The 26,989-nt window shown below is 34.8% G+C and overlaps 1 protein-coding gene across 11 annotated transcripts in view; it reads right to left on the bottom strand.

Annotated features, from left to right (window-relative positions):
* Window positions 1–26,989, bottom strand: part of USH2A (usherin) — a 370,614-nt gene that overhangs the window by 289,322 nt on the left and 54,303 nt on the right. For all 11 annotated transcript variants that reach the window (XR_005858133.2, XR_005858135.2, XR_005858134.2 and 8 more), the window contains exons 12-15: window positions 17,829–18,024; window positions 13,863–14,504; window positions 7,406–7,589; window positions 3,189–3,352 (exon numbers count right to left, since the gene is read on the bottom strand). Coding sequence is in view for 8 of the 11 variants with exons in the window: in XM_015283893.4 (XP_015139379.2) it covers window positions 3,189–3,352; window positions 7,406–7,589; window positions 13,863–14,504; window positions 17,829–18,024 (1,186 nt within the window). In the remaining 3 variants the exon portion in view is untranslated. The remainder of the gene's footprint in view (window positions 1–3,188; window positions 3,353–7,405; window positions 7,590–13,862; window positions 14,505–17,828; window positions 18,025–26,989) is intronic.

Here is a 26,989-nt window from a genome sequence, read left to right as displayed (position 1 = left end):
TTAGAAACAAATAGCTTCTTATTCATTTTTCTCCATTTATAAACTATCATCATCTAAATTATGTGGATATTTGTTTATTATATACAGTTCAAGGAAGCATAATTAAACATCTATTCAGGCAAACTAACAGAAGAAAAAAATCAAGGAAGAAAGCTGCAGACAAAATGACATGAGTACTGCAATTCACACAAGTGGTAGCTGTAGAGAATTATGCTGCTATCAGTGGGTCTTATTATGTATGGGTTTTTACTATATACCTAAAATAATGGTTGAAATTCCCTATTTAAAATAAAAATCCTTTTCCTTCTGAAGTCTACCAGCCAACAAATGGCAGAAAATATTTCTAGAGTTCATTGGAGCGGAATCTTTACCTCCCATTAGAAAGAATATGTTGTTTCACTGCAAATCTACAGCTTTTGATTGCAACTGAATTAGGAAGTAAATATGTGCCAAAAGATTAAGAATCCTAAATCCATGACATTTTTGAAAGTTTGTGTCCATGTAACACATGCACAGAAGATCAAAGAAACCAAATAAATGTACCAACATAACTTTCTCTGTCCTCAGTCTCTCACTACTGTGTGTTGTTCCACATTTGCTGTTTTACATTTTTGACATTTAATCAAAATACTGTATTTCAGATCTATTTCTACTGAGCATCTACAATGCTTGTGGGCAAAAAAAAAAAGTGAAAAAAGGTCTTTCTTAAAAAGTGTTAGTTTTTACAGGGATAGCAACTTAGATTTGCACCTGTAGGCAAAGTAGTAATGTGTATCAACAAAATACTGTGTTACAACAGTAAAAATCACACACATTAAAGTAAGGTAAAGCTCCACTTCTCTACATGAAGTATGGAGCTACGCTGAAAGTAGTGCCTTCTATTTTATTATGTCAGCCCTTGACATCAGAGGCGGATGTTGGGGCTATGGCAGTAGAGACTGAACCTTCCCGACAGTATTCCATTGCATGCTTTTACCATGTAACAGATGGCAGCAGAGCAGCACTCTGACACAATGGCAGGTGACATGGAAGTGTGTACGAAGCAAGGCGTGTCACTGAATTCCACCATGCAAAAAAAAATATGGCACCCACTGACAATCCTTAATGCTTACTGAGTGTTTGTGGAGACCAAACAGCAGATGTGAGCACAGTGAGATGGTGGGTGGTGCATTTCAGCAGTGGCAACAGTGGCCTGAAAGACATGCCTTGCTCTGCATGGCCATTCAGATTTTTACACGCACAGTATGCAGGCTCTTGCTCATTGTTGGCAAAAATGAATGGCTAATGGTAGTGACTACACTGAAAAACAGTTTTGTAGCTAAGAATTTTCTGTATCAAACAGTGCTATTGTGGTCTTTGTATCAGTTGTCATTTTCATGGAAATAAATAGGAGGCATTACTTTTAGAGCAACCTAAGTAGTTTGGCATGATTATTCAAAAGACAGCAATTGCTATATCACTTATTTACAGAAGAGGACTGTGCTTGCCATTTAGAATACTGCCTGATGTATTTTCTAACAAAATCTATTATATTATTTGTCTATGTCATGTTATTATCAATCAATTTTACACATTGGATAAAGGTCAACTGCAATTCAGCTATATCTCAACATAAATAATTAGGTTGGTTTATGTTTTTAAAGCACTTTGAGGATGAACAGCATCATAGAAATCAACATGTACTATTATACATTCAAATGATACTTCTTAACATTTTTGTAAAGAAACAAATCAACTAACTCCACACTGAATAGATATTATATGTTCTACAGAAGAATAATGTAAGAAACAGAAAAAAAACCTGTCTTCAACAACAGTCTTAGAGAACTATCACCTGTGGGAACAGATCTGACCCTTCATTCTATTTCATGTATGGTATTGTGCATTCTGCAAGGCACATTATTTGAAATTCAAAGGTATTAACAATCCAAATTCAAGCTGGAATCAAAGCATCCTTGTAAACAAACTCTTTGTGCATATACATATCTGCTTGCAAGTCTACAGTACACATATATCACAAATATATATCACATATAAATTTCTGTGTAGAATTCATGTCTTGAAAGAAGACCGAGAAACAGGTACAAATTGCTTGGGAACACCTTACCCTACTGTTGCATTACACGTGGTTTCTCGCACTAACTTGCAATACAACCAGTCATATCATTATTAATTAGGTCTGCTGATGGAAGTTACGGATTAGCATCTGCAGAGTACCCCATTGAGTGGTTATGAGAATTTTTAAGACTGAGCTTTTAACTGCGTATGACAGTAGAGTGTGCCACAACAATGTGGAACAACTTTTCCATTCTTAGTACAGGTCCCAGTCACAGAGTTTGGCATTGTATAGTATCATGTCCTCAAAGCACTTTTCTGAACTCAGAATTAAAGACAATTGAAAAAATGAATTTTCTTATTACATATAATGCCTTTTCTCTCTTTTAAAATCCCTACCATCAAAAAGACAGTGCACCACCAGTGAGCAATATGAACATTTCATTTTGACACAAAGTCTTGCCATCTCCTCAAATCCAGACTCACTGCAAGGACAAAAGAACAGATGTTCCATCGCAACATGACTCATTACACTTCACGATCCGGCCATCAGCACAGCATTAGCCCAACCTCATACATCCTGGTTTACATGCTCTGATCATATCGTGCATTTTCCCAAACTGAAAAAAAAGCTCCATGAGGAGATAGGCAAAGTTACATTGCACTGAGGACCAGATTTTGAATTAACTACAATTTTTCTGTTTTTTAGACCTTCGGAAGGTAGGTGGTCTGCTTCCTGTCAAGGACAAAAAAAAAAAAAAAAAAGAAGGGGGGGTGGGGGGGGCTAAGCTGTAAGTTGTACAAATATTTTTGCATTTATGAGACTAAAAGGAGAATTCTGCCTTTGTCACTGCAAAGAAAGTGGTAGAAAGTGGAAGGAACCTATGGGTTACCTCTCAAGTGGCTTAGACCAGCAAGTATAAGCTACAAGTATGGCATGGAGCATTCTGTACGTGACAACAGAAAATGCTCCTAAGATACTGATAGCAGAAAATACAAACCTTCTGGGCAAGAAATATGGAGGAAAAAAGTCAAACCCAGTTTTAGTACTGATGAACTAATTTTACACTTCTTAATTCAATAAATAAGCATCAATTTGAAAGACACGCTTTTAAGGCCTCACATCCACTTACTTTTACTGCAGCCAAATAGGTTGTGGACATCCAAATTACTGGCATTGGGAACACAGTTGTCACATTTCAAGCCGGTTACAAATTGTTTACAAACACATTGTCCAGTAACAAGATGACAAGTCCCACTAATGGCTCCTGCAGGATGACAATTACAGTGCTGACATCTATAAACAAAAGCAAACCAAGGAATTGATCAAAACACATTAACACTTCAGTTAAGCACAGTAGGGTTTTGTTTAAAAGATTCTTGTGTGACATAACGAGAAAAAAAAATCATAAAAAGTTAAGTAGCCTGAGATACAGCAGAAAATCCATTAGCCTAAAAGAAATAAAAGTAATTTTAAAAAGTTGCACACCATAAAAATTAAAATCCCAATGCCAGAATAATATTCTGATCTATATGAAATCTGCTCAACTGCAGAAGTCCCATATTCAGGCACAAGCAACATTGGCCTTGAAGAAATCTTAAATTATTCTGGATGCTAGGTCCCAAGACATCTTTAGAAGATTCCAAGGGAGAGGCAGTCATGCCACATCCACTCTGTCAAGATTAGACAAGAGTTTATTTTCTAACGTTCTTTCCTTGGCCAGTTTCACCAGATATGAGGAGATAGGTGGCGGTGCCTTTACACAAGTTACTTCACCATTTTTGCAGTCACCACCATCACCTTGGCCTATCTCCTTCTGTCTGTAAGGAGGCAAAAGGGAAAGTGAGTTCAGTTATGAATTACGTGTGGGCTTTTTAAGGCACAGGAAAAAGGAGGGGAAGGTGGAAAGTGTTTTCACATTAGGACATGAAAATTCAGGTCAATAATCAGTGAAATAGTCACATTAAATGTGACAGATTTTTAAACAAGTTAAAGAAAACTCTTCACATATATTTTCTACTCATCACAGAGCTCTCCGTATTAGAGTTCCTTTACTCCACAGCAGCTCGTGCTGTGTGATCTCCTGGGTAATCATTCAACACCCTTAAAAAGGCTGATAAAAGCTAAAGCTGCAAAATAAGCTGCAAATTTGTTTTATGGACTAATATCCCTTTGGGAATAAATAAAATACATTCTCTCTTGGAAACCACTATTCTGTAGTTTGCTCTCTTTTATAGTCAAGAGAAAAGGGCAATTTTTTTCAAACTGTATTAAGTCCTTTCATCTGTAGACAGCATTTCCAAATCCCCCTTCAAATAGAGGTTTTGTTTAGACTATTTAAACGCCATGACTGAAAAAAATGGTTCAGTTAGAGAAAAAAAGAAGACAGAATTATTTGCTCAGCAAGACAGCATTTCATAATTTCTTTATTTCATTATGTGATGACATTTAGTATGTATGGTTTGGGGGTGAGAGGTGGTTAACAAAATTGTCTCGATCTCTAAACAGTAAGAGACAAGCTTCCCTTCCCACACTCCTGTATATTACTGAACCTCTTATGATTAAGGGCCTCCCGAGTATTGCAGTTTTCATTATCATTCACACAAGACAATCAAAATCACATACACATACATTCACAGTTAGAGCACAGTAATACTTTTTGCTGCCTGACAGGGTGGAGCTGCCGCTTTTCACTTGAAATAGTTGCACTTTCCTCTAGAAAAAGCATAGGCTCCCCATCTCCCTCTATACTGAATTAAGGTCCTGATCTTGCTGACACCAGCACGTCATCATGTCCAGTTCCATACAATTAACTATATGCGTTTTCAGGATCAAGACAACACATTTGCTTTTACTACAGAACGCTAGTACTGGTTTTGTTTTTATGCACATCTCATGCTTCTGAGTAAGGAGTAAGGACTCAGACAATTAAAGACTGAAAAAACATATATTATTTGAAACTTCTAAATGTGTAAGAAATCTTTCTGGCCTTCCTGTTAGATGCAACTTCATCAGGAAACTCTGAGTCAAATATATTTGTGATTTATTAAAATAGAATTATATATAAACAGGGAAAACAGACTTTTAAAACATGGAAAGAGAAGTGTCAAGCCAAGATGAATTGCAATATTGATTTTGTGAGGATAAATGGCTTTTGTAATATTAATATAGAGAAACCTTTATTACATTGACTCTCTAGGTGCAGTTAGAGCCTCTCCAGCAATCTGTTTAAAATCTTCATTTTTCATCCTTATGGGAAAACCTCACTTGCTAAATGGATTTCATAAACAGTAATCTGTCAAGATATATATATATAGATAAACAATTTGTGATGCTCATTGACCAGTTCATTATAGTAAACAATACTAAGATAAGGCATTTCACAAGTGTACCAATACCCACAATTATAACAGATCTGTTCACGCCACTGTAAACAACCAGAATCTCTAATTCACTGATTGGTCGAGAAAATTTTCCTTCATAAGCTGAAATGCAATAAAAAAAATATAGAGCTTCTGTTTTGTCTTAAAAACACCACAGAAGAAATCAGCACACACATACATTCCTCTAAGACTCAGATTTTTAAAGGCTCTCAGTTCCCGTGTGTCACAACTTTTGCTTCTTCTACTGTGCTAAGGCAGATATGTCTTTGCCACTACTGATACCTCATATCCTTTTTATTCTGTTACTGAAGAGTCCTTAAAAGATGCTTGGAGCAAGAATGGTTTCAATGGCTTTGCAACATTACAAAGAAAAAAAAAGCATACAGCTCTTTTTAAAAAGATATTAACAGTTAAAGAAATGGATTAAAATAGATTAACAAATTAATCATGTTAATATACTACCGGAGCAGTCTTCAATACTGTCATGAGGATTAAGAAGTATTAAGGCATTAAAGCCAACTCCAATTCACGATCCTGAACTGTAAGAACTCTCTTTACAAGATGAGACTTATTTCCGATCTAGATATTTCTGTATTTTGAATTTCAGAAGATAGCTCAAAAGGCAAGTAATGGGAGACAAACATCTAGTTCAAGATCTAAACCTTCAGCTCGTATGCTAAAGCTGAGAAAAAAGAACTATTCCAAGCAATTAAAACAAAAGATCAGAAATAATAAAGAAAATATATTTAAAAGAGAGCATGAATATTGCACTGATTTTATTTCCTACCATTAGAAATGACAGGAAGTGAAAGTAGGAAGTCCTTATTCCTACAAATTACTTTATGGCTATTAGCAGAAGCTTCTGTGACCCATCACAGTAAAAAGAAAAAAAAAATTAAAAAAGTCTCCTAATGAATGAAAGTAACATAAATTTAAAGTGAAAAATCTGCATAATAATGTCAAGTATATGCCAAACAAGACTGATAATCACTGCCTAAAAGCATGTCTACCCCACACTAGCTGGGGGAAAGGAGCATGGGGGATGAATATTTTACACATTTTGCTTAAGCATGTTTTTTTTTTTTTCATTTGTTTGTTTGTTTTCAGTTTTGTTTGTTTCTTAAAGGCAAAAATACTAAGCATAAAAAAAGCTAACACCATCAGTCTGTATGAAAATATGATAGCATTAGAGCTATGCAATCTTTCTGGACAATATTTAAAAGGAAATTGAGATGGAGAGGATTAAACAAAAAAAAGACAACACTGGAAGAGAAAGATAGAGGAATAGTTGGAATAACAATGCATTACCTATAGATATATTTTACCCCTTACATTCCAGGGAATATATCCATATAATTTCAGTGCACATAAAGGCCCCTGGGTACATTAGATAAACAATTCACTCTGTGGCACGTAAGTGCAGGAAAAGAATACGCACATTCAGAACAACAGATATTTAAGAGGAAAGGTGCTGTATTTCTACTGCTGCTGTCAAAAATATATATATAAATAAATAATTTTGAAATTAAGGAATACCTGTAAAAATTTAAATTTAAATTGTCTTCCTGGAATTTTTCACAAACATTCTGCATGTAAGAATGGTTAGATTACATTTCCTAAATACAACTGCAAATAAGTAATTAGTCAATGATTAACACCTCACAAAACAATACATCTTACAGAAGACACCACTAACTGTAGTGCAACAATTACCAATAGCTATAACATTAGACAATATTGCCTTTACATAGCTATCATATTTGCCCTGCTCTAATCTGTGTCATAACTTTTTATTTCAGCACATGTGAGCACAGAGAATTGCATAACTTATTCAAAGCTCATGCAAAAATCCAAAGGATGAATGTTATGTGGGGCAGCTACTTTTTGTCACTGAAACTACAGAATGAGCCACTATGAGAAAAACATAGAGGATGCTTTAATTGAACCATAAGAAATAAACACTCACCTCCCTGTGACAGAGTCAAATCCAAAATGATGTTCTTTGCAGCGTTCACATGTCCGTCCTGTTACAGAGACATCTTGGCAAATACATTGGCCAGTTAGCTTGTCACACACCTGATTCACTGAACCAGCTGTGTGGCACAGGCATGGCAGGCAGCCAGTGACACTGGATGGAGAGAAATAAAAACCTAAAAAAGACAAGTAGCTTTGAGAATAGGCAACATAAGAACAAATGTGAAAAATGAACACAGTAGGACTGATACTAACTTGTCTATAATCGGGGATGAAACATCAGAACCAAAGATTAGGCAATAAACACACCTCCAACCCAAAGCAATATAGTCTTCCTGCAGAACGGAGCTCCTAAACCTCACCGGCACATACTAAAGGTGTTATTCACCCTCTAATTGCTAATTCTGATTTTTTATTATCTACAGACTTTTTGAAACAGAGCAAACCAAAATAGGGGAGCTCATTAGCATGCCCACGGGGAAAGTAAAGATCCAAGGACACAAGAGTTACTAACAAATACACCACAAGCAGTAGAAACATAAGTAGTAATATGAAAGAAAAGGCATTTGTCTATTCTAGTTTGATGCCATCCCTGACAACGGTCAATATTACAGAGCTGTAAAAGGGGAGAAATGTACACGTTTTCTTAAGGTCTCTCAATCGTTTTCAGCCAGGGGTTTGCTGAACCCTTGGAATACGTGGATGTTTCTTAAGAAAGCCAAAATGTGGTCAGCATTCTCAGATCCACATTAAAAAAAAAAAAAAAAAAAATTGATTCCTACTAAATATCTTGTATTGTACTTACACTCACCAAAAAAAAAAAAAAAAAAAAAAAGTAATAAACTGTTGAAAAAATGTTACTTATCTGCTATTAAAAAGCTTTCATTCAGGAACCTACCTTTCTTTTCCTCTATTATTTCAAATTATGAACTGGAATATTCAACTTTACTTTCCACACAGTATGCTTAGTACACTTCTGCTATCCTATTTTTCACCCTGTTCCCCGCACAAGCAATCTTTATCCATGCAGCTTTCTAACCTATTACAAATAAACACATTCATATAGACTATATATACTTCCAAGATGGACACAGAAGAATTTGCAGCCTCACTTGAAGTTACAAGTGATTTTTTATCACAACTCATAGTGATGATGTACCACTCATATAATCTTTTTTTTCTATCTATGAACTCATTCCATTCTTACTAAATTCTCTTCTGTATGCAACATTAGAAGACAATTCAAATAATTGAATACTACTAAGAAATAAAATTATATATTTCTCCAAAATTATTTTATTTTCTTACATGATTATTAATTTTTATTTCACTTTTTCAAACTGCTTTGATGTTTCTTTTGGGGTAGTATAGCTGATTAAAAATATAGCAATGCATATCAGTTCAGCAAATGATGATGATCCAGTCTTAACTAGTACTCGTTAGCAGTGAGTATCGATCTTCAAGCACTGGTCCTAAGACAGGGCCATAAGAAGTTTCTAGTTCTGTCAGCTGATTACTATTAGTTATTATTGCACAAATAAAAACTCATTCTTAGTCAAAAAGATATGCAGCATTTGCAAAGACTTCTCAGACACTTTCCCCATCTACAGATGAAGTTCAATCAGTTTCTTCTCTGTCATATTCTCAGTTACCAAATCTTTTTCACTGTCCAATAACTTTCCGATGCTTTGTTTTATAACATGGGGCCCAAAATTGTATTGTAAAATCTCATATTGCCTACGGCCTTATTATTTATTTTCTCTTACATGAGATTGCTTCATATATACACCCCTAGGGTGGTATTCTCTGACTTCATGGTGGTGTTGCACTGTGAGCTCCTATCCAAATAGAAGAAGAGCTAAACAAATTGAAAACATTAGAATTTTAGTGCTCAAATCTTTGTTCAAGTTTAGCCTCTGATCCTCAGTGAGATAAATCTCAAGTGGACACTGAAGTGATATCAGTCTCCAGTTAACATACATTCGCATCATAAAAAAAACCATGCTGTTGGCACTTTATTCCAGAGAGGCCCCAAAGTGAGCCACCACAGAGACTGAATAGCTTGAAGTTATTAGTGAGGCAGCATGTATTATCTCATACTGCAGTTGTCTGCACAGTATAGTATTCATCCTGTGCATAAATAAGGAAAGACCATTTCCCAGCAATGTCACTCTTGAGCACAATGAACAACTCCACTCAGAGAACGTAACAGGAAGATAGGAAACAAGTTAAGCCTGGACTCCAGCAGAAGGTCAAAGTACTTCTTCAGAACCCAGTTTAGAGCTGTAGTAAATGATAAGCACATGAGCTGAAACAGATTCTTGCCCACGAGAAATTTTGCATAAAATTAATGCCTAAGAAAAGATAATAGTGTAAGCCACGTCTACTATGGAAATTAATTTCATCTGAGCAGGACTGATCACTATAGTATATGTCTTTTTTGTCACAGCAGAAAAAAAATTGCAAAGAATCTATATTCTAACGTTATACAGCCTGGCTCCAATTTCTACCCTGGTGTCATAATAGCCATACCACTGTAGAGGAGTAAAGGATTTGGTATGATATTTTTATTATGATAATCTTCTACAGATGCTCTGAATGTTTAACCAAGTTTCCTGATATATTAAAAATTAGAAAGTAGCAATTAGTAATTGATTTTTTGAAGTAAAAGTGAGGGATGGGAAAACAAGAGTAAGTCTACCTCTCAAAATATTTATAGGTAAATTAATTACCGCAATTAATGCATAGAAAAAGATAAGAGAGGATAACAAATTCATACCGGTTGTCATAACTATCATTATTATTATTTACTTCCACCTCCTATAATTTGACAGGAAGGACTAAGAAACAACTTAATGCAATCTTAATTTACAGCAAGGTTAGAAGGGCTCATAAAAGTTGCTTTATGAAGGATCCACTGTTGTATAAAAGAGCCAATTTCCAATTTTAAGACAGCCACTGCAAATCTCTACAAGATCTAAGTATATAGCTAGTATTATGCTTATTCTTTGTCAGATTTTTTTCCAATTCAACCATAACTGATCACATTTGTCAATCAAACACTCTTCAAAAGGAAGAATGAAAGTCATAGCAAAGTATTCGTCTTCCTTTTTTTAATCACAGTCATATTACTTCTCCGACTGTATATCTCATGAAAAAGAAACACCTGAAAAATTACTTAGCACATTTACATGCTTATCAACTATGGCAGTAGCGCTCATTTCTTAACCACAGCCTGTGTTGCAAAATGTAGTTAGCAACACTGACGACTTGGTCACTTCATGGTCACTGGCCAAGAGGGGAAGTTTGTACAGAAAGCTACACAGTTTTATATAATGCAGGTTCAAGACCTGTGATCTGTGTTAGATAGGATTTGTATGGAAAAAATCACAGTTAACATGGAGCCACAGCTGTGGAATAAGGCAGGGACAAACCATTCACTCCTATATGGGATTTAGAAAGATCAAGTTTTTACTACTGCAACCTTGGACATCTCAAAAGCAAGTTTGTAGGTAAGGTGAAACTGCTTTTTTGTTCTTCAGTTCTCAGTTAGAATCAATTTCTGCTCTCTTTTTAACCACTAGTTGAAACACATATGCAAGTGTACAGAAATCTACCAAGAATATTACTTCCATCAGAATACAATGCAAGACAGCAGGTCATGGATACAGCAAAACAGATGCTGCACCTTGCTGAATGCTTTGGAAACAGTTCTGCAAAAAGGAAATTCTCATAGTAAAATGATTTCCTGAAGTTATGTTTGCTTTCAATTTGTCTCTAATGGCAACACTTCTTGCATTAAGATTTTAGTAACTTCTGGAAACTCCTCAAATTTTCTTGAAGTATACAGAAGATGTGATACAATGAGGAATCCCTTCTTTTAAAGTTACTTTAAATAAGATTAACTGTATAAGAGACAAATACACATGAGCAGCTAAAAAAAAAAAGAGCTGTGCTCCATTAAAAAACTCAGGTCACAATGTTGAAATGTCCCAACAGCCTAAGAAGTCCTCAGCATGCTTTAGGGGTGCAAGTTTTCACTAATTACTGGTGTGCTTTTAACTGTATGTTGACTCTCTATATACTCAGAGTGCGTTTTCTTATCTTTGTCCTAAGTCAAATCCAAGGATGTTTTCAGTGTACAAAAGGCAATTACATTCTACCATTCTTCTACAATGGAATACCAATACTACAAACAGAAGAATTTACCGTATCTAATTAAATAAATATTTTTCTCCAAGTAGATACATATATACAATTTACATAATAGAATGCTACTGCAAGTTCTTTATAAAACAAATGGGAGTTTTACAGTCATTTTTTCAAGACTTCATACTTCTATCATGCACAAAGTTGTCCAACATCATTCACCTCTCCTACTTAGTTATACTTTTCCACTACTACATTTTACTGTTTGTTGTTACATTTTATCTTTTTTCCTGTTCTGATTCACCAAGACCTGCTATGAATGACCTGCTAGTATAGTCTGAATTTCTAACAATTCTTGGTCTGTTTGCCATTTTGTTTTTTGATGTTTTTTTTTTTTCCATCTTCTTGCTTCTAGCTTGCTGCCAGCAGTAAACAATACTAATTCACCTCTATGTCACAACTTCCCAGACATAATCAATCCTGCCTTATGTATAGTTCATTTGGAATACATAAACAAAGAATTTATATAAAATCTATATACAGTAAATCGCTAAATCAGCTCAGACTGAGACCGACATTTAAACATTAGTGAAAATATCACAGTCCACTGTGCTACAGTAAAAGTAGCCGTGTTAAGGAGTTAAACTTTCACCTCAATAAGAAAGCTCAATGTTCAGCACATATACCACTTGTTTTCTAGGTACTTTAAATATGGTTCTTACAGCAAGTTTTTTCTTCTTTTTCTTTCTTTCTTTCTTTCTTTTTTTTTTTTTAAACGAGCTGTTGTGGAAGTATTCCTTTGAGTGCCATGTAGGATTTTCCACAAACCAGTCTGCTCATACTATCAATTAAACCTCTTTAAACCATTTAGCTCTGCATAAACCCTGGCCTTTCTTTTTCAAGGACAAGGGCGGTCACTGACTCAGGAAGCCTTGACATCACTCCTCTGCTGATCTCTGATTAAGTGGCTGCTGTAGAGGGTTAGTAGGTCAAATAGCTCTGGAGGAGGAACTAAGAAAAATAGAATAGTGCCTTATTTATTAGTATATGTACCTAAAATACTTTAAATTAAAATATTTTCAAAAATACTTAATGGAGGTTAAGCAGCTTTTTTAACCTCTGTTCAAATTATTGAATGGCATATTAAAACCAATGGAGCTATAACGTACCTTTTAATGTGACCTGCTGTTTTAATAAATTGCATATGTATTTAACATGAACTAAATCTGTTTAATATTATTACCCGTAGTTAATATTACCCATAGTTTTACCTTACCCAGCTACTATTTAAAACAAAAACATTAAGTTGTAACTGCAAAACTACCTGCATATAATAAACATTTGGACTCCATTTACAGTAATACAGGATGCAACTTTGAACTGATACTGTGGCATCAGCTATTCACAGGGAGAAACTGCAAGCATTCCTTGCAGAACCAGCACATCCTCAACAGAACAAGGCAGGGAAGCATATTTGCTTCAGGTATGAATTTCTGGCAGATGAAAAGCTTGACAGAACTAACAGTGTGCAATTGTAGCCCAGAAGGCCAATGGTATTCTGCTTTGCATCAGAAGAGGGATAGCCAGGCAGGGAGAGGGAGGTGATTTTCCTCCTCTACCCCACTCTGACCTCGTGAGACCACATCTGGAGTACCGTATCCAAGTCTGTGTTGCCAACACAAGAAAGATGTGGAGCTGTTGGAGTGGGTCAAGAGGAGGCAATGAAGATTACTAGAGGGCTGGAGCACCTCTCCTACAAAGAAAGGTTGAGGGAGCTGGGCTGGATAAGAGAAGGCTCTGGGGAGACTTAGTTACATTCTTCCAGTACTTAAAGGGATCTTACAAGCAGGTGGCAGATTAACTTTTTATGTTGTTTGATAGTGATAGGACAAGAGGGAATGATTTCAAACTAAATGAGAAGAGATTTAAATTAGATTTCAGAAGGAAATTTACTCAGAGCGTGGTGAGGCCCTGGCCCTGCAGCCCAGAGAGGTTGTGGATGCCCCATTCCTGAAGGCATTCAACGCTGGGTTGGATAAGGCCCTGGGCAGCCTGCTCTGGTGAGTGGCAGCCCTGTCCATAGCAGGGGGTTAGAACTGGGTGGTCTTCAAGGTCCCATCCAACTCAAGACATTCTGTGATTCTATGGTTTGCCAGCATCATCTGAGTTCAACCAAACATCTCCATATCTGAATCCTGAAGGTCCTCTCTGCCATGATTTAATACTTCGCAGGAACTATGACAGTATGTGACAAATAAAAAACTGCCTACATCAGACAGATTTTCTTCCAATTTCCTTACCTGGTTTACACTCATTGCACCTTCTCCCCTGACGATGAGGCAGGCAAACACACTGTCCAGAAACATGGTCACAAACTGTACCTGCTAATGTACCCTTAGCATCACAGTCACAACGCTGGCAACCAAGGAGGTTTCTCATGCTGAGGTTGTATGTGTGAAGCATGCACTGATTGCACTGAAGGCCAATTACACCAGCTTTGCACGGACACTGTCCTGTTGATTTGTCACAAAGCAGAGAGCCATTTACTGTACCTGCCTTATCACAGTCACATGGCAGACAAACAAAGGAATGATTTACTTGTATTCGGTGGTAGCCATCTAGGCATTCGTTGCATTGTCTTCCTCCAATATTCGGTTTGCATGCACATTGCCCTGTCCTTGCATCACACACAGTTCCAGCAAATGACCCTGCAATGTTACATTCACAAGCCTTACAGCCAGTTACATCCAGCCCATAAAAGTTGTCCACGCAGGTGTCACAGAGAAGTCCTTTTACTTGTTCTTTACAATTGCACTGCCCAGTGAGGGGGTTGCAGAATTGGTTCACTGAGCCGTGGCTGTTGCACCAACAAGGCTCACATCCATCTTCATTAGAATATCTGAGTGCTTTAAATCCAAAATTGCAACTATCACACCTAGGACCTGGAAAGAAAAAAAAGTGTTAAACTATTAGAAATATATATATATGCTGAAAAGTCATTCATTTAAATTCAAAAATCCTACAAGTACTCTACACTTGGAAAAAACAAAGAGTACTAATATTCTTCACTTCACCAGCATAATTAACAAGAACAAAAGGGCTGCACAAATTAACTGAAGTGCAGTGGCATCCTCAAAACCTGTTCATTTTTCCAATTTGTTCCAGAAGTAATGCATTTCTGTTGGCTTCTCAATACAAATTAAGACACTTCTACAAGAGATTCTCTGTAGTATTTCTAAGACAAAAAAAAAAAAAAAAAAATCACTTTTGTTCCCTAGAAGAATACCTGTTGCATGATAAATGCTTATGTGAACCACTGTCCCTATTATGTAGAAATGCAATATACAGGAAATTGCACTGGGTTCTCAATCAGTTCTGATAATAGATTTACACAGCACATTGAGGACATTAAATATACTTAAGGAAAATGCAGCACTAATTACAATGACTTACTTAACACTGTACTTTGGTTTGAACAATGATTACATTTATGTTGGTGTTTATTGTTAGCTGAAAGCTAGCTGAAAAAATTTTACTGAAAGCAGAAAATGTTTTCCATAATCCAAAATGAAATATTTTTATCTAAATGTATGATTCAGTTAACTCCTATGGTACATTCAAATCTAAACTGTTTTCTTCACACTTCATCCTGTAGTTTTATTAGCTCTGTTTTCAAAGTCATTGCTTGCTTTATCTCTGCCTCAAGGGATAGCATTTGTATTTTAGTTTATAAAATGTACATTACAAGAAAGCAAACTAGATTATTATATGAAAAATGCAAATTCAGTTATGTATTTTCTCTTGCAGTGGGAAAATCCTTCACTGTGAAGCCGTCACTTAATTTTTGCATCCAGAAAAAAAAAATACAATCTTCTAGCAAAATACTATTACTTAGAAAAATAAAAAAATACAAACATGCATTTAGTATATTATATCTACATAAAAATAAAAATAAAATATGGTAGGAAATACATTCTACATATGGATAAAAACTCAAAAACTCCAAGAGAAGGCAAGTTCCTTTAGCAGTGATGAATGACTCACCTAAGGCATATCATTTAATTTCAATAAGGAAAATAAAAAAGGACCACTATTGCTGCGAATTTTAAAAATAACTGTATTGTTAACAAGAATTATGACTCATTTTGAACTATTAAAATTGGTCTACATGGATTCATATCATATCAGTTTTAAAAATATGTGCAGTGCTTATTTGAATATGCCATACATATTCCTGACAGGTAATCTATTCCTAACGATACTGAGGAAGGCCTACAGGGCATCACATTCAATGTTAACAAGTACAGGGGAGTTAGCACGCTTGGCATTTAATTCACATTCTTCTACCTTTTTATTCTAGATGAATGACCTACTTTAATAAAATTATTGGTGCTAATGTATTTTACTGGTGATAGAATCATTAGTAAGATTTAACAGTTGTGTTAACTCTAACAGTTCATGTTTCATAACACCATCATCCATAGTTGCATTTTTCCGTTATCATGTTTGTTTAAATAGATAAAAGGGCAATAGACTGATTGCTCTAAAAAACAATTTACAAACCCAAAGAGGGAAGCTTTCTTTGTGGAAGTTTACTGCACATGCGCCTATACCTATAAGCCTATTTACAATTGATTTGGAAAACAAAAAAAAAGAGAATCGATCTGGAAAGAATTAGGTCTTTATCCTGTTAACAGTCAAATACTTGTAACAAAAGCCTCCTATTTATTTACAGATACATTTGCAGAAAACAGAGATTTACACATTTTTTCTATGCTGTATTTTAGTGGAAATAAAAGGAAATATTGCTTCCACTAAAGAGAGAAAATATTTTAAATATGTAGACAACAAAATATGTAAGAATGCATGCATGTCTCATATACTCAACTTCCACTGAGTTAAGTAAAAGGTTTTCAGAGACACAGAGGAAGACCCATAGTAAACATAAAATGTATGCAAAGAAAGTATATTAAGAACATCCTGAACTACATTTTACTGAATGTACAGAGTGGCTATGCACAGAAGAGGTCACACAGGTTATTGTTGGCTCTTAGTATCCTCTTTATCACATGGAAAGCACAGGTATGATATCCACAAAAAGAGGATAGAAATGGTTCGGACTTATCCTTGTTTGTTTTCCTTATTTGCTGTTACTTTGCATTTCCTTTTGGAAATTCCAGCCACAACCAGAATAAAGAGAGACAAAGAAATGTTCACAATTTTACAAATAAGTCACTTTTTATAAAGTAGTGAATTGTAAATTGATAGAAACTTGAATATTTTTAAAACAACCTACAACCATGGTTAATTATTAAAAGAGTACATTACTAATTGTGTTAATAACAAAGCAGAAAGAGTTCTTTCTTCTCTTTCTTGTTTTTTTTTTTCTTGAGACATGTATAGCCTGAGACATGTACAGTTACCATGCAAGGCTCACTTTATCAGGAAATTCTCCTTGCATAATATTCCCATACATCAACATTTCAAAGTGTATTATATATACTGTGTATTTTGGGCACTTGATAAATTTTGTCCTTATGTGGCTGTGGCTCCCCTCAAATATGCTGGAAGTAATAAATTGCTATAATCAAATCTAATTTCTGAAAAATACCTGTGGGAGTAACAAACAAAAAAGCACGTCTTGTAAAAAAAATGATAAATAACACAGAAGGTAGCAGTTTATTATAATCAGCTTGGCATTGAATTACAAAATTAAAATTATGTGGCCCTTGATAACTAACCTAGCTATGTACATGATCTGTGGAATTATGTTGACTTATTTTGCATTTCATAGGAACAGTTCAAAGAAATATAATAGAAAAAAATGGATAGATTTATCACAAAGGACCCTGTAGCACAGAATATTTTCAGAAAAAAATCCATTTATTTTGCTATATTAAGAAAACTAGCATGGAAATGATTTGCTTAGAACTCATTAAGTATAAAACATTTTGAAAAAGTGTTAATTTCCTAAAAGAAACATCTATGCAGTAAGCAAATTACATTATTTCTGTGCCTTATTAGTATGGAGCTATGTAAGCTAATGCAGCTATACCATAAAGAAACTTCTAAAGGGTTGATTAAACTGAACTTCAAGCTGTAGTTTCACAGAATTGTTAAATTAATAATTTTCCAACAGTTAATTTTATTCATTCTTAAAATCTGCCTTCAGCAAAGAAGTTTACTGCACTTTTCATTTAGAAATCAAGTGTTTTTTTACTTCCAGAGATAAGAAAAATGGCTCCAAACTCTTGCATTACACATACCAATAACATTTGCTTTGCACTTGCACTGGCCTGAATTTTGGTGACAGGTAATATCTCCATTGACTGTCCCAGAGGTATTACAGTTACAAGGACTGCAGCCATCAGGGTTTGACTGTTGTAGATTGTAGAATCCTTCCTGGCACTGATTGCATTGTCTGCCAGACACATGTCTCTTACAATTACACTGGCCTCCAATCTAGAAAGATACAAAATATTATAGAATGATGAACATATCTATTTTTAGATGACACACTCATTAGCAACAAGAATGGAAATATGAGTTGAGGAGGAGAAAACTTTAAATGGAATAGAAAAAAAAATAAGCCTGTGTAACACATACTTTTTTAACTTGTTCTGAGAGGAAAAAAAAAAAAAGAATCAATGTAATCATTCCTTTTTAACTGGAGTTAAACAGAAGGAAAAAAGGAACTGAGTAAACAGTGCAGTACTATTTAACACCTGGACCTGAAAGACTAAATACAAAGAAGTTTTGTGTAAATGATGACTTCTATTGAAATCAACAGCAGTTTTCTGAATCAGTTATTACAAAATATTGTATTACGTTAAAAGGTAAAGAAATTCATTTATCATTATGTTCTTATTTATTTCAGTGAAAATGGTAGCTAAATAAGAATAAAGAAAACCAAATGATTTCTTCTCTAATTATTCATCAAATATAAATTCCTCCTTCACAAAAGGATGTGACCTAATGGCTCAGTATTTGAAACCCTCTCTCTGTTTTCTGGGTTCACCTGGGATCCCAGTATTCTATTTCAGTGCTGGGATGGTCCACTCCTGCTCCCTAAATGGACAGAATTACTACTTGGAAGGATTTAAGACATCCTTTGTTATGCCTGAGCTTTAAACTGGGAGATTTAAGGGAATCTGAAAAGCTAATTTCAAAACTCTGAAAACCTAAAAAAACAATTGCTACATTCATCGCTTTCTGATATGACGAAGGAAAAGGAAATGGCAGGGAAACAGGGAAAAGAAGGCACCAGACAATGCACAACAGAGATGACAGCAGGGAGTCAAACCAATAGAGAAGTATGAGTTTAGGCAAAATTAAATAAATAAATAGGATCCATATCCAAGGTACATTTGAAAAAAAACCCTCAAAAGGAACACTTTAAATCAAAAGCCATTAAAAAATAAGGAAAGATTTTCAGATCTGAATGCAAAACTGAAAAGAGAACAGGGCATGAAGATACAGTGTTTGAGTGCTTTCTAGGAGAAAGACTGGACTAAGGTTGAAAACTTTTCTTCCCCCGCTTCATTTGTTTTAAATTAATATAAACATGAAGAAATAAAAATCTTTTTTTTTTTTTTTTTCAATAGAAAGGAAATCTGCCATTTTTTTTTGTCACATTGTGACAGAAATTAAACATCAGCCATTCACATTTGTAATTCTTGGTACAACACCACGGTATTCGAGGCTGAGTAATCTTTCACAAGTTATAGGGAATTCTAGATCAACTAACTGAGTACAAGTCCCCCAGATTTCTTCATTGGTAGTTTACATGCTATGTATAAATTTTGTACATCATCGCTTGCCTAAGAATGTCACACTTTTCTCAATAAAAATGTAAAACAAAGCCAAAAGCTCTTTATGAAAGGGTTTTTGTTCATGGGTAACTAACTCAACATGACACGTCGAATTGAATTCAAGCTTTTAAGAATTAAGCACTCCACAAACAACGTGACGCGTAAACTACCTATTCCACTCTACCTTGCCTGTTTCCAATTTGCAACACCAGCAAGATATATTTGCAAGTTTTGCAGCTGCCTGCACAATTACATGTAGCTATATAGGGTTACATGTAGCTATATGCAGGACAGTGACTGGGATATGAGAAAGTCTGGGAAACCCTATTCCGCAGGTGAGTTCCATTTCTTGACCTCTGTTCAAAGAAACCCTTCATTCTAGAAATTCTGTAAGCCTCATTTCAGCTTTGTATTCCGCAGGCTATATCAGTGCTGGAGCATGACTCTTCCGCTTCTCTTTTCTGGATGTAGCGGTTAGTATAGCATAGCATATCAATAGCATAGCAATAGTTCAGTAAATTGGGATTGTATGTGCATCACACTAGAAAAAGAGACAGTACTGTAAATTACTTAGATGTAAATTTTTTTTTTCTTTTGTGAAGTCACTTGAATGCCTAAAAAAAGTGAGTTATCCCCTTCCAGTTTAGCTTCAGGATAGACTGAAAACATGTGTATTATGGTCAAGCTGGGTTAACGCTTTTAAATAGATACCAGACCAAAACTGCTGTTTTTATTTTAAAACTATCAGCCAGGCAAGTTGAAATAGAAGAGTTCTGTGGTGCTAGGGGCAAATCTACTCACAATTTGCACTTGAAATAAATGGTTTAATCACACCCTCCAGTATACAATTAAGTTCTTAGCTTTATTAACAAAAGATAAAATAGAGTAATCCAACATCTAATTGGAAATTTTCAATGCAGAAAACACTGAATGAATGCTATAGAGAAGCATGTGTTGCTACCCCATCCTTATAAAAGGGTACTGTAATCCAGTAAAACCTCTTCAAAATGTTTTTATGGTAGATGTCCACTGATGTATCAGTCACATTTTCCAGCAAGAAGAATAGACTAAAAAGGTAAGAAAATGGTATTTTCTAAGCAAAAGGCAAGAAAATAGCACGTACAAAAATGAGGAGTTAAGAGAAGCCACTGCAGTTGAAAGAAAAGCAGGAACAAGGATTTTCAAGTTATTTTTTTCAGATTGGATTTGATCTAGAAATCTAATTCATTTTCAGAGACCAATTCATTCATCTCTGAGCAGAGAAGATTCAAGTGAAAAGTAACTCTGAGCTTACTCTGAACAACTAAATGAAAAAAATACCCTAATTTAATAAGCAACTATAAAAGAATCATTTTGTGTTAGTGATCACAGCATCCCTAGATTACACACTTGCAAGCATTATATAAAGATACTTTTGCTATCATTCAGTATAAACAAACAAACCATATTAAGAAAGACTTAAAAATGATTCAAAAATCTACCCCGTTGATGAAAGTATTAGAAGCAAAACCAAATTTTTCCAAAAGAGGAATTCAAATCACAACACAAAAAATTAACTAAGATAATCATAACCAAATTTTAAAAACAAAAGAAGAGATGAAAAAGAAAAAAAACACAAAACACTTTCTAATGAGCAATATAGTTAGGGTAAAAAAGAAAAAAAATATTTTTCATAAGTCAAAAGAAGAAAGTCAATAAAGGATTTACAATAAGCAGATTCAGATTGGACATCAGAAACTTTCCTATATAAACAAAGGGCAGCATCAGTAATGGACTGCCCAGAGGTATTCAAGACTCATGCAAATAAAAGCATGACTGGCTGGACTCAGTGTTGACAATAATCCTAGTTGGAGTTGGAGCAGATGACCAACTAATTTTTCCATGATTCTGCACAGCTTTCAGGGAAGATGCATGCACAACAGAAAAGGCAAAAAAGAGCATTTCAGAGCTGTTTACAATGAAAGGGCCACGACACTAGGAACAGTTTTCTGGACTGTTTTCAAACTGATATGTCAGAAGGAATAGATGCAACCAAAATCTGATATGTTGAAAACTGACCTCAAATAGTCAAGAGTTCTAGATGAAGTCAATATAAAATTACTGAGTTATTAAATATTGAAATCAACCTCAGTAAAAAAAGGAATAAAATGATAACAGTTAAATCAATCTACTAAAATGGCTGTAAGAAAGCTTATGAGATCTACAGACTCGGACGTTTTTCTGCACAGACCAAATTTGTAGACACGAAATCACAGGTTTGATATATCGGAAAAAAAAAAAAGTACATTTTTAGCAAAGATTAATCATGCCTCATGATTCTACCATATTTCTTTATGTCAGCAACATCTGGAAATATTGCATATACTGAATCAAATGGATGATCAAAAAGTCAGATGAACTTCTACATCAAGAAGTGTAAACGTAACATCTGAGGTAAAACAATGCTGACTACATGTAGGCAACGATAATTCCAAAATTAGCTGTTCTCACCCAAGAAAGGAGATGTTATAGCTTCTTTGTTCTCCCTAAAATGTATCAAATCTCTGAGACAGTTAAAAAGGGTATACTGGAATTAGAAATAAAACGGCAGAATTATACCAAAAATGGTATTTTGTCACTAGAATCCATTGTGCATTACATTTTTCAAAATGTGTGTATCTCTGGTTACTCACCCTAAAATGAAAGCGTTAGGTAGCAGAGTGAGTAAAGATATGAATGCAGAGAGACTAAAATAGACTTCTTTGTTCAGAAAGAGGTGACTAAGATGAAGGGAATAAGATGTCTACAAAATCTTCAATAGAGAGAACACCTGCAGGATTAACAGAAAGGCACTTATAAAGAATGGAAAAGAAGATCATGTTCTATACTCAGTCAGTGCATTGAAAAATACTGTTTGAAATGTATTTAGAAATGAGTTACGTGAGTTCCATGGGTGAAGATCAAATGTGACAACTCGGATGAAACTCCTGTCTCAGGTAGTCCCAAAACCATAAATTGTTTACTCATATTACTGATAAACAGCAGAGAGCATAATGTGCTGGATCAAAGTCTCATTCTGTGCTTATAGCTGCATAAACCAAAGTCTAAAAGTAACTAGATAGCGGCTTTTTCCTGACGCAACAAGTGAAACATACAGATCACAGAGTGCTAAGAGCAGCAAAACACCACCACTATTTTCAGCATACTTTAAAGTGTCAAGCTACTATAGAATACAAGTAGTAGTAACTTTCATCACATTCAGATGCAGAAAATGCATGCCCCAAGCTTTCCCTTAATGGGGTAAAAAAAAAATGATGCCAAAAGAGTAGATGTAATTCTTCAGGATGAAGGAGAAATAGCTGGCTAATCGAGGAACGCAGTGCAAATTCTCACCAGGAACAGGACAATAATATCCTTCAGAGAATTCCCAGTAAAAGTTTCCTCCCTGTCATGTACAAGAGAAGTTTTCCATCTGTAACCAGCAAAAGAGGCAACTGGTTGCCCGCCTTTAGAAAGAGTGAAATATTTTCATGGTGGCTAAGGAAACTAAAGTTTTCATTAGGGAAAAATGCTTATCAAACTGTTTCTTAGTAGAACTGAAGATAGGTTTCTATGTTCTAGATTAAAGCATGAGGAAAAAAGCCCATTGGCATTCTTCCTTAATACTGATTTCTAAGTCTTCAGGGGGAAAAAAAAGAAAAGGAATAAGCAGAAAGAGAACTTACCTCCAAGATTAAAAAAGAAAAAAACATAAAGAATAATTTGAGATAGCTGTTGAAGTTCAGCTTTCAAAATACAAAGTAACTAATACAATTTTATAATTTCAATCTAACTTCACCCTCTATAGTAAGTATGGCATTGTAAGTGGATATGAATATCAGGTAGGGAAAACCTGCCACTCTAATGCATCCTATATTACACAGATTTTTATCCCACCATATGTGTTTCAAACAGCTAGGTGAAATTTTAAAGGAAAAAATAAAGAAACAGATCTTGAATTTCTCCATAAGGACAGCAACACTAAAACAATCCAAAATAACTGTGAAATGCTTGGCAATAGATACTGCTACAAAAATGTATAAAAAGCCGATGTTCACGATGGTACAGAAATAGGTGTGCCACAGGTTATATACGTAGTACAGAGACCTACATCAAAACATGAAGAGCAAACCATATCTATAACCACATAACTATTAAACTGACTTACAAAGCAATACTGCTTTGTTTTTATTTATATTTAATTTTGATAATACCTGTAAAATCAGTTTATTCTAAAAACAATAGTATCATTGAGAATACTGGTAGCAATTAATATTTAAAGATTTTGTTAATCGGAATTTCACTGGTTGAGCACTGGAGATTTTATTGAACTTTGCCCTCTCCACAACCCCTCCACCAATTCAAATGCTATCAGTCATTTAAACAGATTTTAATTACACTGCTTATATAAGAGCAAAGAGCAATCTGTTCTCCTGTTCTTATGCCTGACAGGTCTGTATCTGACTCTAGGAGTAAGAAGATGAAAACAACTTGTCTCTTAACACAGCCATCTTGAAATTAAACCACTTATAAAATATAATCTGTCTAGATTGTTCACTATGAAAATGAGTCCAGCACAACATTAGTACCAAGTGGCGGTGTGTCTTGGGACCTCATAATTACAATTGTTATTTGATACAAAGAAATCACTGATGCTGAGGTAGCATATAATCCCTTGTGTCATTTATAATTTATGAATGAAATACACATTACTCCCATATCCTTGAATGTAAATGGTTATAAAAAGTATGCAAGCAATTTCCTCCTGCACAAATCACAGTTATAACATCATTGTCCTTAATCGGGAAGCAGACCACTTGAGATTTCTGACTTTTACATACACCTAGTAGTTCATACTGCTTTAGTCTACAGTCATACAATTCCTTAACTGAGCAATACTTTAATCTAACTCATCAAATCTAGAATCACAAAATAAAAAATAAAAAAATAAAAAAAGCCTGTTAAAGAATCCTCTCAATGTCCAGTTACTAAACTGATATAAGGACCGAAGTGATATGGGTAAACAGACAATGGGTGATATATTGCATATAGTTGTCTCAATTATTGCTTACAGTACAAACAATTTTTCCAGAGCACTCATTTAGTAGATATTCAATATGTACATATCATGGAATTAGAAATATCTTCTGACTACTTAAGATTTGTTGTCCATATGTATTCATAAATTATAACATAGAATTTTCCGAAAAAAATAGCAGATCCAAATCCTTTTGAAAGTTAAAACCATCTCCTCTCGTCAGATATACCTCTAATTTCAAAAAACTTATCTTTGTTGTCTGTAACAGAAGAAACACACTACCAGATACATAAAGAGAAAATCTTTCCAATTCTGGAGAAAACTACATGAGATGTGATTTGACTTCACTAAATAAAAAACAAAACTTGGCACTTGATAATTTTATTTTACTAAAATGAAACTTCTTGTTTTGAAGCCACATAACCAAAAAAACCTTTCTGAAATCGGTATAGTCATGATTTAGATAGAATTACAGTACGGCTTGGGTTAGAAGGAATCTCAGAGATCCTCTACTTCCAATTGCCCCCCATTAGATCAGGTTGCTTAAAGCCCCATCCAGCGTGGCCTTGTGGCCTTGAACACAACCAACCATGAGGTATTCACAGCTTCTCTGGGACATCTGTTACAGTAGCTTCACCACCCTCATAGTTAATAATTTCTTACAAAAATGTAATCTAAACCTATCACTTTTTAGTGTAAAACTACTCCTCCTTGTCCAATAAATATACTATATCAGGTCCTATAAACATAAGCATAATTCATTTTAATTATGTACCCCATCCCAATGTAATTAATTAATATAAATTAATTATTTAATTATTATTTAATAGAGAGAGACATTTCCTCCATCAGCTGAAAATGCCCTAATGCTCACATTTGGAGGTCCATGTGTACATTTAGTCTAGCACTACATTCTCTTTGTTCATCCTGCCATTACTGGTTTTGCAATTGATTGGTATTGATCTCAACATTCTGGCTTCTTGATATAAATTCTAATCATACACCTCCCACTACCTTTTAACTTAACACAAATGTGACAAGGATGCCAGCACGCAACAATAGTCTGCAATCACAGGAAGTTGAAGAAGGGGAACAAGAGGGTTAAGAATTTATTTTCTTTTCATTTTCTTCATTTTAAGAAATGGAAACTGTAAGGTGTACTGGCTCACACAGATAGGTTAATAGTCTGACCACCAAATACCTGTGAGTATTCTCAGTATGTCAGCTTTGAGAACTGAAAATTGAATAAGCAGCAATAATGAAGTTCCTTTTTACTCCCCTACTCTCTCATCTTGCCATCATTTAAGATGACTTTCAAAAGTCAGTGGATTTCTACTTCAATTGCTCAAAATGTAAAATGAAGTGCATCTTCTCCGCCCACAACATTCCAGGCCAACTCCCACATATTATTTTACAAAATCTCACAGAAAAGAAGCATTTCCATGGTATCAAACAATGCAGATATTATTTGACATAAAAGGCTCCTTCTCCTTCAGCTTATTAAGACTAAAGCCCTTCAGTAAAGGCAAATCCAAGATTCACACATACATACAGTGTTTTATAACTTGATTCCTTGTGGTCTCCATTAGGTAGTATGAACACAAACTGTTCACTGACCCTAGCAATAGCTTACATTTGCATCCTTTTCTATTCAGTCTATCTGTTGACTGAAATGCCCCTATTAGCTGCTTTACCTGATGTTCTCTTATAACATACATTTCAGTTTACTTATTTTCAATCACAATAAATTGGTTGAAAAACATGCAGGTGGAAAAATGAAAACATGGGAATGCTTATTCTAATTCTGGAACAAAGAAATTTTCAACTCCAAAAACAATTATAAAAAAATCTACCTTGGTTTAAAATGTGCATGCGTACATCAATACCAGCTAGATTATCTACTATGTTAAAACAAAATGCATTCAAAATTGAGGGAAATGTATAAAGAAATTCAAAATAGCAACATTTAGGGAGTATATAGAAAAGCAAAATCTGAAGACAGTTCTATAGCAGACTTGGTCGCACTAGAATCCCATTTGACCCTTCAGAGAAAGCAATTAATATCATTTTGTTCATCTTCATGCTTTAAAACAGATATTCTTGCAATGAGACAATACAGCCATCACATTGAGAAGAGGCAATTAAGCATGTGAAACTCTGACCAATATCCTCTGCAGTAACGTACAGCTTATTTGCACCAGTAAGTATATGATACATATTTACAAGCATGCTATAATTAAATTAAAAAACAGGAAAAACAAACAAACAAGACACAATAAAGGTGGAGTGAAGAAAGACATCTGAATTCACTGAGTCCTGAATGGTATTTCCAAAACCTACTTTCAGCTCTGCCCTGAAACAAATGCCCTGGAAAAGAATGGGGGTTTTTTTCATGCCATTATATATGGCGTATTATAACAGAATCATGAAAGGACTACAAATTGCTGTGCCTGATTGAATATGTAAGCGTATGTAGAGCAGTCTGGGTAAAAAACAGTGCAGGAAAATGAGTCAAGAATTGTAGTGTAAGGGCCAGAAGAAATTAATCTCCAGTCCTCTA

The sequence above is a fragment of the Gallus gallus genome, chromosome 3 (genome assembly GCF_016699485.2).
Source record: "Gallus gallus isolate bGalGal1 chromosome 3, bGalGal1.mat.broiler.GRCg7b, whole genome shotgun sequence".
Lineage (NCBI taxonomy): Eukaryota > Metazoa > Chordata > Aves > Galliformes > Phasianidae > Gallus > Gallus gallus.
The sequence above is the reverse complement of the archived record's forward strand: the minus strand, read 5'-3'. Positions and strand labels throughout refer to the sequence as shown.